The sequence below is a fragment of the Notamacropus eugenii genome, chromosome 1 (genome assembly GCF_028372415.1).
Source record: "Notamacropus eugenii isolate mMacEug1 chromosome 1, mMacEug1.pri_v2, whole genome shotgun sequence".
NCBI lineage: Eukaryota > Metazoa > Chordata > Mammalia > Diprotodontia > Macropodidae > Notamacropus > Notamacropus eugenii.
In genome coordinates, this window is record NC_092872.1 from 698,848,744 (window position 1) to 698,861,477 (window position 12,734).

General features: G+C 40.0%; 1 protein-coding gene across 1 annotated transcript in view; it reads left to right on the forward strand.

Annotated features, from left to right (window-relative positions):
* The window catches only part of CRISPLD2 (cysteine rich secretory protein LCCL domain containing 2), a 79,559-nt gene that overhangs the window by 31,845 nt on the left and 34,980 nt on the right, over nucleotides 1–12,734 (forward strand). Inside the window, exons 4-6 of the mRNA XM_072636219.1 lie at nucleotides 930–1,062; nucleotides 2,089–2,204; nucleotides 9,242–9,342. Coding sequence (XP_072492320.1) covers nucleotides 930–1,062; nucleotides 2,089–2,204; nucleotides 9,242–9,342 — 350 coding nt within the window. The remainder of the gene's footprint in view (nucleotides 1–929; nucleotides 1,063–2,088; nucleotides 2,205–9,241; nucleotides 9,343–12,734) is intronic.

Sequence of the window (12,734 nt, forward strand, 5' to 3'; positions counted from 1 at the left end):
ACCAGGATGAGAACCTAGGGCTCTTATCTCTTACTCAATGCCTTTTTTTCCACCAGCGAATTATTTGATGCTAATTGTTTTCATTTTTCTTTTTCTTAATGGGATGAGGGGAATTTTTTTCCTATTTTCCCAAGGGTACTTTCTATAGAGCAAATAATTTCTCATTGTTTCTACATTGTTTTTACTTTGTATTGTATAAAAAGAGGGGGTTCTGGGGACAAATGGGAGTTTATACCCTCCCCCCAGTTCCGTTCTCTGGCTGATAATAGATAGTAAAGTGTGGAAACTGTTACAAAATTTTTACCTCATTTTGTTTAAAGTAATCTTCTTTCCTGGGCTTTTCTCAGAGAACCTTGCCCTCAGCCAGCACTCAGACATGATCTGCTTGGGGTTTGAAGGTATTTCCTTTCTGAAAGCTCGGATGTTTAGCCTCAAGAAAAGATTTAGTGGGAATAGGATAGCTGTCTTTATGTCTTTGCAGAGTTGGCATGTATAAAAGGGATTGCATGTGTTCTAACTGACCCCCAAAGGCAGATCCAGGATCAGGGGATGCATATTATAGGGAGCCAAGTTGTAGTTTAATCTAACAAAAAGCTATCTAAAAATGAAACAATATTAATCATGATTAATTAATTTTTTATTATAAATCATCTTTAATAACAAGAACACAAAACTACCTAATTATTAGAGCAATCCAAAGATGGAATGAGTTTCCATATATGGTGGTAAGTTTTGCATGACTTAGGGTCCTCAGGCAGGGGGTAGTTGTCTTGTCATTTTAGGTGTTGAAAACAGGATTCATGCTTTGGGTTGCGGTCCAGCCAAGAGAGCTGAGGTCCATTCTAATTCTGTGATTCTATGAATCCATGTTCAAAGTAACTAATACCTTAGTTTTCTACATTGTCACCAAAATAGTTCTGATTCCACAGGTATCGCTCTCCAGCATTCCATGTCCAGTCGTGGTATGATGAAGTCAAAGATTACACATATCCTTACCCCCATGAGTGCAACCCTTGGTGTCCAGAGAGATGCTCGGGACCTATGTGCACTCATTATACCCAGGTAAGGAGCTAGAAAATATCTGCTATCTTAGCTAATACAGATCACCATATAATATCTACACATCGTCTGACAGAAAAATGAAAACAGATATTTTGGGAGAAATTTTGGAAACCCCTACTAACAACGGTGAGTGAGTGGTTGAAACACTATTTATTGTCAGAAAAATGAATATTAAGGACAGATGACTATTTGAAGTATAGTAGCATCAGCCCTGACTCCTTGGCACAGAGTTAGCGGGGTGGTTCAGTGAATAAAACACTGAGTCTAGAGTCCAGAAGATCTGAATTCCAAGTATCCAAGTATTCTAAGTATCCTCAGATACTTACTAGCTGTGTGACCCTGGGCAAGTCCCTTAACCTCTCTCTGCCTCAGTTTCCTCAACTGTAAAATGGAGGATAATAATAGCGTCTACTTCCCAGGGCTATTGTGAAGATTGAATGGGATAATATTTGTAAATACATTACAGATTGTATTTGGCACATAGTAGGAGTTTAATAAATGCTTATTTCCTTCCTTCCTTCCTAAGTTTATTGATACTGACCTAAAAAATTTAGTTTCTTTTGTTATTCTGTACCTCAAGTTCAGAGCCAACCTTATAGTAAAAATGTGAAGCATGAAGGCCTCGTAGCCTTATACATCTCTTCTGGTACCTTTCACTATCCTGTGACTCATTCCTCCACCCCCTTGCTTAGACCTTAGCTAGACCTGCTCAGGTGTTCATGATGAGGAGTGAAGGTACTGCCATTCCCAGGGGTATTTTCCTTTTACCAGAAGAGATTCAAGACCAGAAAGCTTTTAGAACTCAAGAGGAAGATCTCTAATGGTAGAATTTGAAATACTTGTGAAAGGTAGGGGAGGATGCAAAGACTCCTTGGACCTCCCTTGCCCCACTCAGTGTGCTGTCAATCATATGTTTGTTGGCCACCTGTTTGCAAGGTGGCCCAAGAAGAGGACAAATCATCACTAGTATTGACTTGCTCCTTGGTAGTCTAACAGATGCACCATGTTTGTTTGTTTGTTTTCCAGATAGTTTGGGCAACTACCAACAAGGTTGGCTGTGCTGTGAACACCTGCAGGAGGATAAATGTTTGGGGAGACATGTGGGAGAATGCAGTCTATCTCGTCTGCAATTACTCTCCAAAGTAAGAAAGATAAGAAATGATTTTTTGATTTTTACCTCAAAACACTCAGCAAGAGTGCACCATTGTCATCCACTCATGATTTGTAACGCTCAGTTGGCAATTAACTGATCATGACTCAGAGATGGAAGGGATCCTAGAACTCACCAAGTCCCACTCCCTTTTACAGAGGGAGAAACTGAAGCATGGAGAGGTTGACTTCATCAAGGTCACACAGAAAATATGGGATTTGAATACAGGAACTCTGACTCCAAGGCTACCACTCTTTCCATTGTACCACAAGGGCTCTCCATATTGGATTTGGTTTTGTGTTTGTCTTGCCATTGGTAGTCAAACTCCCGAAGGGCAAAGCCCATGGCTTAGACATAAGCTTATGGGGTTTTTAGGTCAACCTCCTCAGTCTACAAATGAAGAAACTGAGGCCAAGAAAAAAGGAAGTCAGTTGCCTAAGGTCAAACTTGGCAGAGAAGGGTTTCCCAGGTCAAACAGACCTGTCAAAGCAGCCATCCTGTCCCATTTAAATCTTCTTTTCTTCAGCCTAAACATCTTTAGACCCTTCCTCTGATCCTAAAATGGCCCAGGTTCTAGTCCCTTCTGCTAGACCTATGCTAGTTTGCCAGTGCCTTCCTCTAATATATCCCCCAGAAATGAGTAGCAAAAGCCTTCTTTGTGTCTCCCTGAGACACACACACACACACACACACACACACACACACACGCACACACACCCCAGCATGTTGTATAGGGTGGGGGGGATAATTCATTCATTCATTCATGTATTCAAAATGAATGGGAGCTGTAGACAAATGAGAAGTCTGGGCTGTAGATTAGAGAACAGCTAACCCAGTTTATAGCCTGCTGTTTTTAAAGGATTGGCTGACATGGAAACATCCTCATTTGGTTTTCCGTCAGACTTGGCTGTGGTAGGGTGGGCCATAGCTGAGGTTGGAAGGAAAATGAAGTCCTGGGAGAATATTTTGCATATCTGTGGTAGCATTTCAGGGGCAGTCTTGGAGGAGAGCAGTGTGGCTTACATCACTACCCGGGAGTATGGAGTACAGAAAATTCCATAATAGGACACAATTTGCTTAACTTTTTTTCCCCTTTTCTCCCCTCCCCCAGCTCCTCTTAATACACATATTCCAACATACATTGGTAAGTCCTGCCTTAACAGACATGACTCTTCCATTGTTTAGAACCTTCCATGATCAATCAGCTTGCATTTCAGCCTTTATAGTGTATAGGGTGTCCTACTAGATACCATGGATGGGGGTTGGAATAAAAAGGTATTTAGAAGACATGATCTCTGGTATACTAAAACCAGCTTGGATAGAAAAGAGATTTACTCCTGGCAAAAATAGCTCAGCAAAACCTAAAGACACTCTGCCCAATGAGTTCATCCCTGTGAGAGGAGGGGTGATGTTTTTACTTTAAGATATTATAAAACTTACTGGAGACTTCTTAGAGAACCAGGAAGACCCTCAAAGCAACCAACATTTATCTCTCCATCCATCCACAAGTAGTCATTCAGTACTTATTATGTGCCAGGCACTGTGCCAAATACCGGGGGATACAAAGAAAGGCAAAAATACGGTCCCTGCCCGAGGAGTTCATATTCCAATGGGGGAGGTCCTATGCAAACAACTGTACATACAACATATAGACATTATAAATGGGACTTAACCCCAGAGGATCTGTTCCTCAGATTAGAAGGGTTTTTTTAAAATTATTTTTTGGTATGGTTTTCTCACTTTTAAACAATTATGCATCGTATCTATTGAAGTTCTTTACTCAAATGTTTCATTTTGATGTGGTGGCCATGATTCAAAAGAAATTTTTTAATGATGGCTTTTGTTTCTTATATCACAACTATTTCTCGTTATACCTCCTTTTACCCTTAATTCTCCCTTTTCATAAAGAAAAACAGGCAGGGTTTAAAAAAAACCAGGAAGGTTTTTAAAAAACAGGCGGGTTTAAGAAACAAAACAAAACAGGGGCACATGCCTGTAATTCCTGGTGTAGCAGATGCTGAGACTGGAGGGCCCTGAGTTTGTGAGTTTTTAGCTACAGTGAACAAACACTGATTGGCTGGTCACATAAAATCCTTCATTAACGTGTTCAGTCCCTGGGAATAAGAGCCCAATAGCTACAGGAGGAGAAGTGAACTGACCCCAAATAGAAATAGAGCAGGTCAAAGTTTCTCTGCCAACTGTAGCAGTAAGCACCCCAGCATACACAGGAGAGCCTGCTGCACAGGTTCTTAGATGCGCTTTTCTAAAAGGAAAGCAACTTTTGAGGGGTCAACCATCTACTTTAATTACATTCACCAACAGAGAAAATACAAGCAGAGAAATAAAGACCAGCAGACATGGCTTCTAACTGTCTGACTATAAGCAATACATGCATCACAGGTCAATAGACAGATCCAGCTGTCTGACCATTACATACATACATAGTTACCAGAGACAGAAACACCAATATCTGGGTTTTCAAAGCTGGAGCAGGAGGGGGTGCTTCTTAATGGCTACTCAGAGTCTCTTCTGGCACATGAACCTTCCAAGCCTGGCATCATGACCCAGTGCCTCATTGAAATTAACAAAAGCTTCCCTTAATGAGCTTAAAGTGAGGCCTATTAATGGGTGGGGAAGATCTTTAACTCTAATTAACATTATAGCAGTCAAAGTGGTTCAATTCCTGTGAGTGCATCCATCTGGGGCAAGATAGAGAGATGTGGTCTTAAAAACAAAACAAAACAAAGCATAGACATAAATATATAAAAAAACCCAAAGAAACAAGCAAACCTGATTGTCAGCTTATACTACATTATCTATCTGTGGTCTCTCACCTTCCTACTGAGAAGAGTATCCCTGGATTCTTAAGATACTAGTAAAATGCGAGCTTGGGCAAGTCCTAGCAATTTGTAATGGCTTTAAATATAGTCCTCGTGATGGACTAAATCTGCCTGTCATCCCAGGACCAGCCTAGCTAAATTCAAGGAGATTCATCACCACATATGATTGAAAAATCATCATGCTGTTGGCAATCAGCTCTCAAAAACCTTCTGCTAAGTCATTCAGAGAGGCAACCAGGTGATGCCCATAGTGCATAGATCACCTGGCCTGGAGTCAAGAAGAAACATCTTCATGAGTTCAGATCTGGCTTCAAATACTTCCTAGTTGGTGACCCTGGGCAAGTCACTTAACCTTGTGTGCCTCAGGTTCCTCATCTATCAAATGACCTGCAGAAGGAAATGGCAAACCATTCTAGTATTTTGCCAAGAAAACCCCAAGTAGAGTCAGCAAGAATCAGATATGACTGAATGTCTGAACAAAGTCATTGAGAAATTTTGATCTTTGCCAATAGTGGAAATACCCAATACCTTCCTCTTGCATTTTCTGATGTACTTAGACTGCCATACTTACAACTGTGCAATTAAAGCACCTCCTTCCCTCTCCCTGTACCAGATGGAATTAGTATAGTGTCTATGGCCATTAGGCAAACCAAGGAGAATGAAAGGAAATGAGAACCTCTGTTGTAAGCCATGTTAGAATCCTGGATTTAGAACTAGAAAGGATCTTAAAAAGTCAGATCCATCTCCCCATTTTACAGATGAGGAGTACAGGACCCAGATAAAGTAAATAGCTTGCCTGGGGTCACACAGACGGGGAGTCAGGATTCAAATCTGCACCCCATGATTGTATACTGAGAGCTCATTCCACTCATTTCTCATTCTCTCTCTTTACTCTTCTGTTCAGACTTTGGATCCCACTTCCCCACCTGACCTTGTCTTTAGATCACTGTTTAAAAACCTTGACTTCACTAGTATGAGGAGCTCCCAGGTAGGGAAACTCTCCCTCCCACTGCATATGGACACCATCTGATAACTTACAGTCTTAGAGACTTTGCTAGAGCAGTGACGACATCAAACTCAAATAGAAACAGATCAGTGTTGACCACATGTTGACTTAGAAAACAACAACTTAACATTATCTATGTTGTATGTTTATTTTGTTAAACATTTCTCAGTTATAATTCAATCTGGTTTAGGCTTCACTGAGGAGTTTTTCAGCAGGAATTTGATGCCTCTGCTCTGGGACACTGAGAGGTGACTTGCTTAGGATCACACAGGATATGTGAGAGGCAGGACTTAACTTTCTATCCACTATTCTATCCATGCTGCCTCGTTTAAACATATATATGTATCTATACATGCAGACACGTGTATGCAAATGATTTTGAAAAAGTTTCGAAGCTTTAATATTAATCTTAATTTTTATATATTATAAATAACATAATTATAGCATAAATAATATTAATAATATTAATATGTACTGTATATTTATTAAATATACATGATACATAGTTATTAAATATACATATGCACACAATAATCTATCCCAATAGGACCCTCCCTTGTAATTAACAGAAAAATGAAGTCAAAGAAAACAAGGACAACACATTGACCATGTGCATGGTCTGTGCCTGATTCTCTACCTGTAGCTCAGCCTGTCTCTACCAAGAGAAGTGTATTTTGTCATCAGTCCTCTGGAGTATTAGGTTGATCAGAGTTCTGATGACTTTGAATGCTGTTTGCTTTTAAATTATCACGGTCATTGTCAATATCATTCTTGTGGGTCTCCTTGCTTCTTTCTGTATGAGCTCATCTGTGTCCTCTCAAGCTTCTCTGAAATCCTCAGTCATCATTTCTTAAGGCACAATATGTTTCTTTTGCACTCATATACCACAATTTGTCAGCCATCCCCAAGTTTATGGGCACTCATTCTGTTTTCATTCTGTGTGATGTATTTTGAGAACAGTTGTGGGCTTGTTGTATTCAGGCAGTATTTTATACGGTGTTTCAACACTTGCTAGAAGCCGATAAATGACTTTCCCTTTTAAGAAGAGGCCTGTTCCTAGAAAGTTGGCTATGACACACATTTCTAAAATGAATCACAGACATTCACTGACTTCCAGTACAATTCCAAGGATGTGTTCCCACATTGTCTAGGGTTCTCACCTTTCTCTGATGACAGCAGGAGCCAGAGAAAGAAAAATGGAAAGAAAGCTACTCTTGTTATTCGATGCTAATTTCAAACACAATTCTCATGAGGGATGTGTAGCAAGGGTACCAGCCTAAGGTAGAGTTTTAGGCACTGAAATAAATGGATGACATCTATATTTACTATATACTTTCTGTGTCTGCATATATATGCATACATACATACACATGTACATATGTAGTAACAAATTATATATTCTGTGTACATGTGTATATTCATCCATCCATCCATCCATCCATCCATCCATCCATCTATCTATCTGTCTAGATCACAAGAATTTCTTACTCCTACCTAGCAGTCAGGTATCCATATTTTTTGCCCTTTCATCTAAGAAAGCCCAGAAGTTTGAGTTCTGACTCTTTTTTAATCACCTGTGACCTAGGATAAATCAATCAATTGCATCTTTGGTAAAATGAAGGGATTGAATTAGACTAAGGCTGGGGAACTTGAACCTACAGGTCACCTGTAAAGGGCCACACTTGAGGTCCTAAAGAGTCACGTGCTGCCTTGAGGCTGCAGATTCCACAGCCCTCGATTAGATGATCTCCAGGGTCCCTTGGGATGCTAAATTCTTTGATCCAAATGCTTTTCTATCTAGGTAGAATCTTTTAGATTATACACTCTGTCCCTCATGAAGAATGTGCTGGATTTGTAACCAGAAGATCTATAAAGTCAAATCTTGACTGCTATTTACTGTTTGTGGAATGTTGTAGAAGTTACTTAATCCTTCTAGGCCTCAGTTTCCTTCATTATAAAGTAATGATCTTTAACTAAATGGTTTTGAAGGTCCTTTTCAATTCCAAGTCAATGATCCTACAAAGTTTTTAAAAATTAAACTTTGATATGTAAATTAAAATATACAAATTTAAATATAATTTTTCTCAATTGGCAAATATTTATTTTCTCTTATCAACCCATTAAAAAAAACTACTTTTAACAAATACACATAGTAAAACACATCAGTTCCTCTATTGGTTGTGTCCAGAAATATATGAGTCATTCTGAGTCCTCAGTCCGTCATCTCTCTGTCAGAATGTGGGTAGCCTGCTTCATCTCAAGTCCTTTGGAATCATGGCAGGTTATAGGATTGAGCAGTCACTTTAATAAGCATTAATTGTTCAGTCATTTCAGTCATGTCCAACTCTTCCTGACCCCAGTTGGGGTTTTCTCAGCAGAGATACTGGAGTGGTTTGCCATTTCCTTCTCCAGCTCATTTTACAGATGAGGAAACTGAGCAAACAGAGTTAAGCAACTTATCCAGTCACATAGCTAGTATATAAGGCTGGATTTAAGCTCAGGTTTTCTTGATTCCAGGCCTGGCGATCTATCCACTAAGCATTTTTAAGTACCTTCTATGTGCCAGACTCTGTGCTGAGCACCAAGTTCTTAAGTCCATCAGGGTGTTTATAACGTTTTTACTAGTTTGTTATTATGGCATGAGCTATTCTCTTGTGAACCTCTGCTTTGGGACATTTAAGGCTGGGGACCCTGCTTTTTTATTTCTGAAATGGCTTTAAGAGGAGAAAATTCTGTAGACTTTAAAACACTTTGTGTTAGAGCCTAGCATGTGCTGGGTGCCGTTTCAGTCCTGGGACTAAAAGAAACTTTGGTGGATTTGTGGCCAGGCTGGTATTTCAGGGCAAACATAAACTGACTACACAGTTGTGGGATGAAAAGGGGCCCCACTGTATCTCCGTCCGTTTACTTAGCCGCCGAATATGCTCGAAAGCTTCAGACTACAAGTTCATGGAAAGAGCCGAGGCCAGCAGCCTTATTTTTTTTTTTGTCTTCCGTTTTTAATGCCGTCTGCCATCTTACAAACAGTGGGAACATTCATTTCCCCCTAATTCCTGATGCCTTTGGGGTTGCAGTTTGGAGATTTCAGGCCAGGCCAGAGTCAGGTACCTGGCCGGTCCATGGCAATGGGACTCACAAAGATGTTGGAGGGATGTTTGACAATTATTTTCTGCTTCACTTCAGGGGAAATTGGATTGGAGAAGCTCCATATAGAAATGGCAGGCCCTGTTCTGAATGTCCGCCCAGCTATGGTGGAGGCTGCAGAAATAATCTCTGCTACCGAGGTATGAGTCTTTAAATGAAAAATGTTTTACGGAGGCCTTTTGATCTGACACTGCAGTTATTTCTGTTAATTACTGGGTCCTCTCCCCCTTTAAGGAATTTCCTTGAAACAGAAAAAACTTTAGGGACCCCCACCCCAAATTATAATTACAAATTGTCCTCTGCACAATGTGTATAATGTTCTGCTCCAGTAACCTTCCACCTCTCTGTTAAAATAGGGAGGAACAGTTCACTATTTATTCTCTGGGACCATCATTGGTATCAATCTGAAAATGAGGCTACTAGATTATTGAAAACTAGGGTTTTTAATCGAGGCAATTTGAGGCGCCACTCAGTGCCCGAGTATTGGAATGCCCAGGGAGGCAGGGCAGAATTAACTATATTTCAACCAGGAGGGAGTGTTGTGGGAGGCTCAGCCTTACAAGTTGTTTTGTGTAACAACTGAAAGTTCACAAAGAAGACTGGGGTGACGAGTATCCTCTGGTCAGAACAGCTGGCTCCCGTTACAGCCACAGGGAGACTGGTTTAGATCTGTGGCAACAATGGGTTCAGTGGGATCAGAGTCAGATAGTCCCTTCTGACGTCTGCATTCAGCATTCTTATCAACATTATCCTTTTGGTTCCCCTTATTTTACTGTCCCTCAGTTCATGCAAATCTTCCTATGTTTTCTGGCATTCCTCATGTTTGTCATTGCTTATTGCACAGAAATATTGTCTTATATCCACACTAATCATTTGTTCTGTAATCAGAAGAAATTTGTTTATTGCTGTCTACCTGGAAAGTGTTCAATGCTGGCCACATGTTGACCTAGAAAACCACAAATGAACATTATCTATGTTTTGTATTTATTTTGTTAAACATTTCCCAGTTATGATTCAGTTTGGTTCAGGCTGCAGTGGGGAGCTTTTTGGCAGAAATTTGATGCTTCTGGCCTGGGGCACTAAGGGATGACTTTAGGAATATTTTTGGTGTGTGTATGTGTATATATACATGTATATGTATATATACATATACTTACATGTACACACATATGTATGTGTATATATATATATATATATATATATATATATGTAAAATTTCTTGAAATTGCAAGGTCTCAAGTCTTAAAAAAAAAAAAAGATTCCCTGTTTGTTCTCAGACTGCTTTTGTTAACAGTTGAAAGGGGAAACATTTCCCAAAGGAAAGAATGTGGAAATTGGATTGAGTTGAGGATAATAAAACTGTATCACATTCAATGCTGTACACATCCCTGGAGGCTGAATCACAACACATGGCCATGTATTAGAAATCTAGGGTGATTCTGGTGACTTCCTTCTTTTTTGATCTGTAGCCAAGCTGTGCACCTTTTGCCAGAGGCTGGCTTGACAGTTTGAGACAGGCATTCTTAAACTATCTTGTATCAAGGATTCCTTGGGCAGTTTGGTGAAACCTGTAGATCCCTTCTCAGAAGCTTATTTTTAAATGTTTGAAACAAAATATGTAATCAAAAAGGAGACCAATTATATGGAAATAAAGATCTAAATTTTTTTTGCCTCCAAGTTCATGAATACCTGAAAATCCATCCACAGAATCCTTGGAGGTCCATGGATTCATAGAGTTTCAGGTTCAAGAGCACACAGAAGGGACCAGGCAGGGAAAAGAGGGCTAGGTTTAGAGTCAGAAGTACTGGCTCTGTCATTTACCACCTGTGTAATAAATGACTTAACCTCTCTGGGTCCCAGTCCCTCACCTATAAAACTGAGGGATTGGAGTAATTACTTTTATCATCCATTTTTTTAAAAATCCATGCTCTTATGACTGTAGGCTTTGACATTGAAGGAGGACAATTCCTTTATCTTTCAAAGTATAGTTTGACCAACATGTTTATACCTCTTAATACAATCTTTATTCTGTAATGTTTTTGTTGTTAAAGCATTTTGGTCATGTCTGACTCTATGTGGCCCCATTTGAGTTTTTTTGGCAAGGATAATGGAATGATTTGCCATTCCCTTTTCCAGCTCATTTGACAGATGAGGAAATCGAGCAAACAGGGTGAAGTGACTTGCTCAGGGTCACACAGCTAGTAAGTGTCTGAGGTCAGGTTTGAACTCATGAAGATGAGCCTTCCTGACTCCAGGCCTGGCTCTCTGTGCTCTATGGCACCACCTAGCAGCCACAATTCTGTAATATACTAGGAAGTCAAAAAGTGTCCTCTGCCTCCTGAGATTTGTATGGATCTCTGCTTTGCCTTCTTTGTGCTATAAGTTGTATTATATGTGTGTGTTTGTCTGTGTATGTATGTGTGTGTGTATATACCTATATATCTATATCATATATAGATATATCTGAGGAGTGTCAGACCTCCCCTTAGGACAATTTAACTTCCTTGATGACAGGGACTGTGTCACTGTCTCCTCAGTGTCTAGCACAATGCCCTGCACCTATTAGGTCCTCAATAAATACTGACTTGATTGGACTGAAGTGATGTAACGTTGTGGAAAGATCTCATAGAGAGCCTAGAAAGTGTAGAGAATCAGATTCTACTTCTGACTCTAATCCAATCCATTAAACATCTGTTCAATGCATATTATTTGCAAGATACCATGCTAGGTTCTGGAGATACAAAAAAATAATGGTTTCTGCCCTCAAAGTAGGAATGCCATTAAATATTCAATAACTGTGGACAATTAACTTACCTTTGCTGTGTCTCCTCTTGATCATAAGATGGAGATAAATAATAATGTGGCATTTGCACCTTAACTTGAATAGGAGTTCCTCCAGACAAGCTATACCAGGGTCAAGGGACTCTGTTCAAATTAGCTTTATCCCATAGCCCATGAGCCCTCACCAATATGTTTGCATTTGCTCATCAGCCAGAGGATACTTTTTTAAAAAAAGGCATTTGATGAAACAATGCAGTAAGAAAAGTGACAACACACCATTTCCCTCATACCCTTGGGCATGCTCCTGGAAAGAAAAGAAAGTCCTGTGATACCCTACATAATGTCTAATTGCCAAATTGGGTCTACCCATTTAGCATTATTTTAGGTGTTGTCCTTCCAGTAAACCAGCAATGACTGTTTGGGTCTGAGACCCTCTGGATTTTCCCATCCTGGTAGTCTTTTGAATCCCCATTCAAGTGAATGGGAAAAGGAAGTGCACAGAAACATAAGCCCTTAGGTGAAGCATCTACTTCAGAACTTTGCTTACTTGCTTTTATGTATGTAAGTAGCTAGCATACCTACCTAGGGCGAGGAGGCCAATGGAGTCAGGAAAGCTCATCTTCGTCAGGTCAAATATGGCCTCAGATACGTAAAGTGCCAGGTCTGGAGTCAGGGAGACTCAGCTTTGTGAGCTCAAATCCAGCCCCCAGCATCTTATACTTACTAATTGTGTGACTGTGGGCAAATCCTT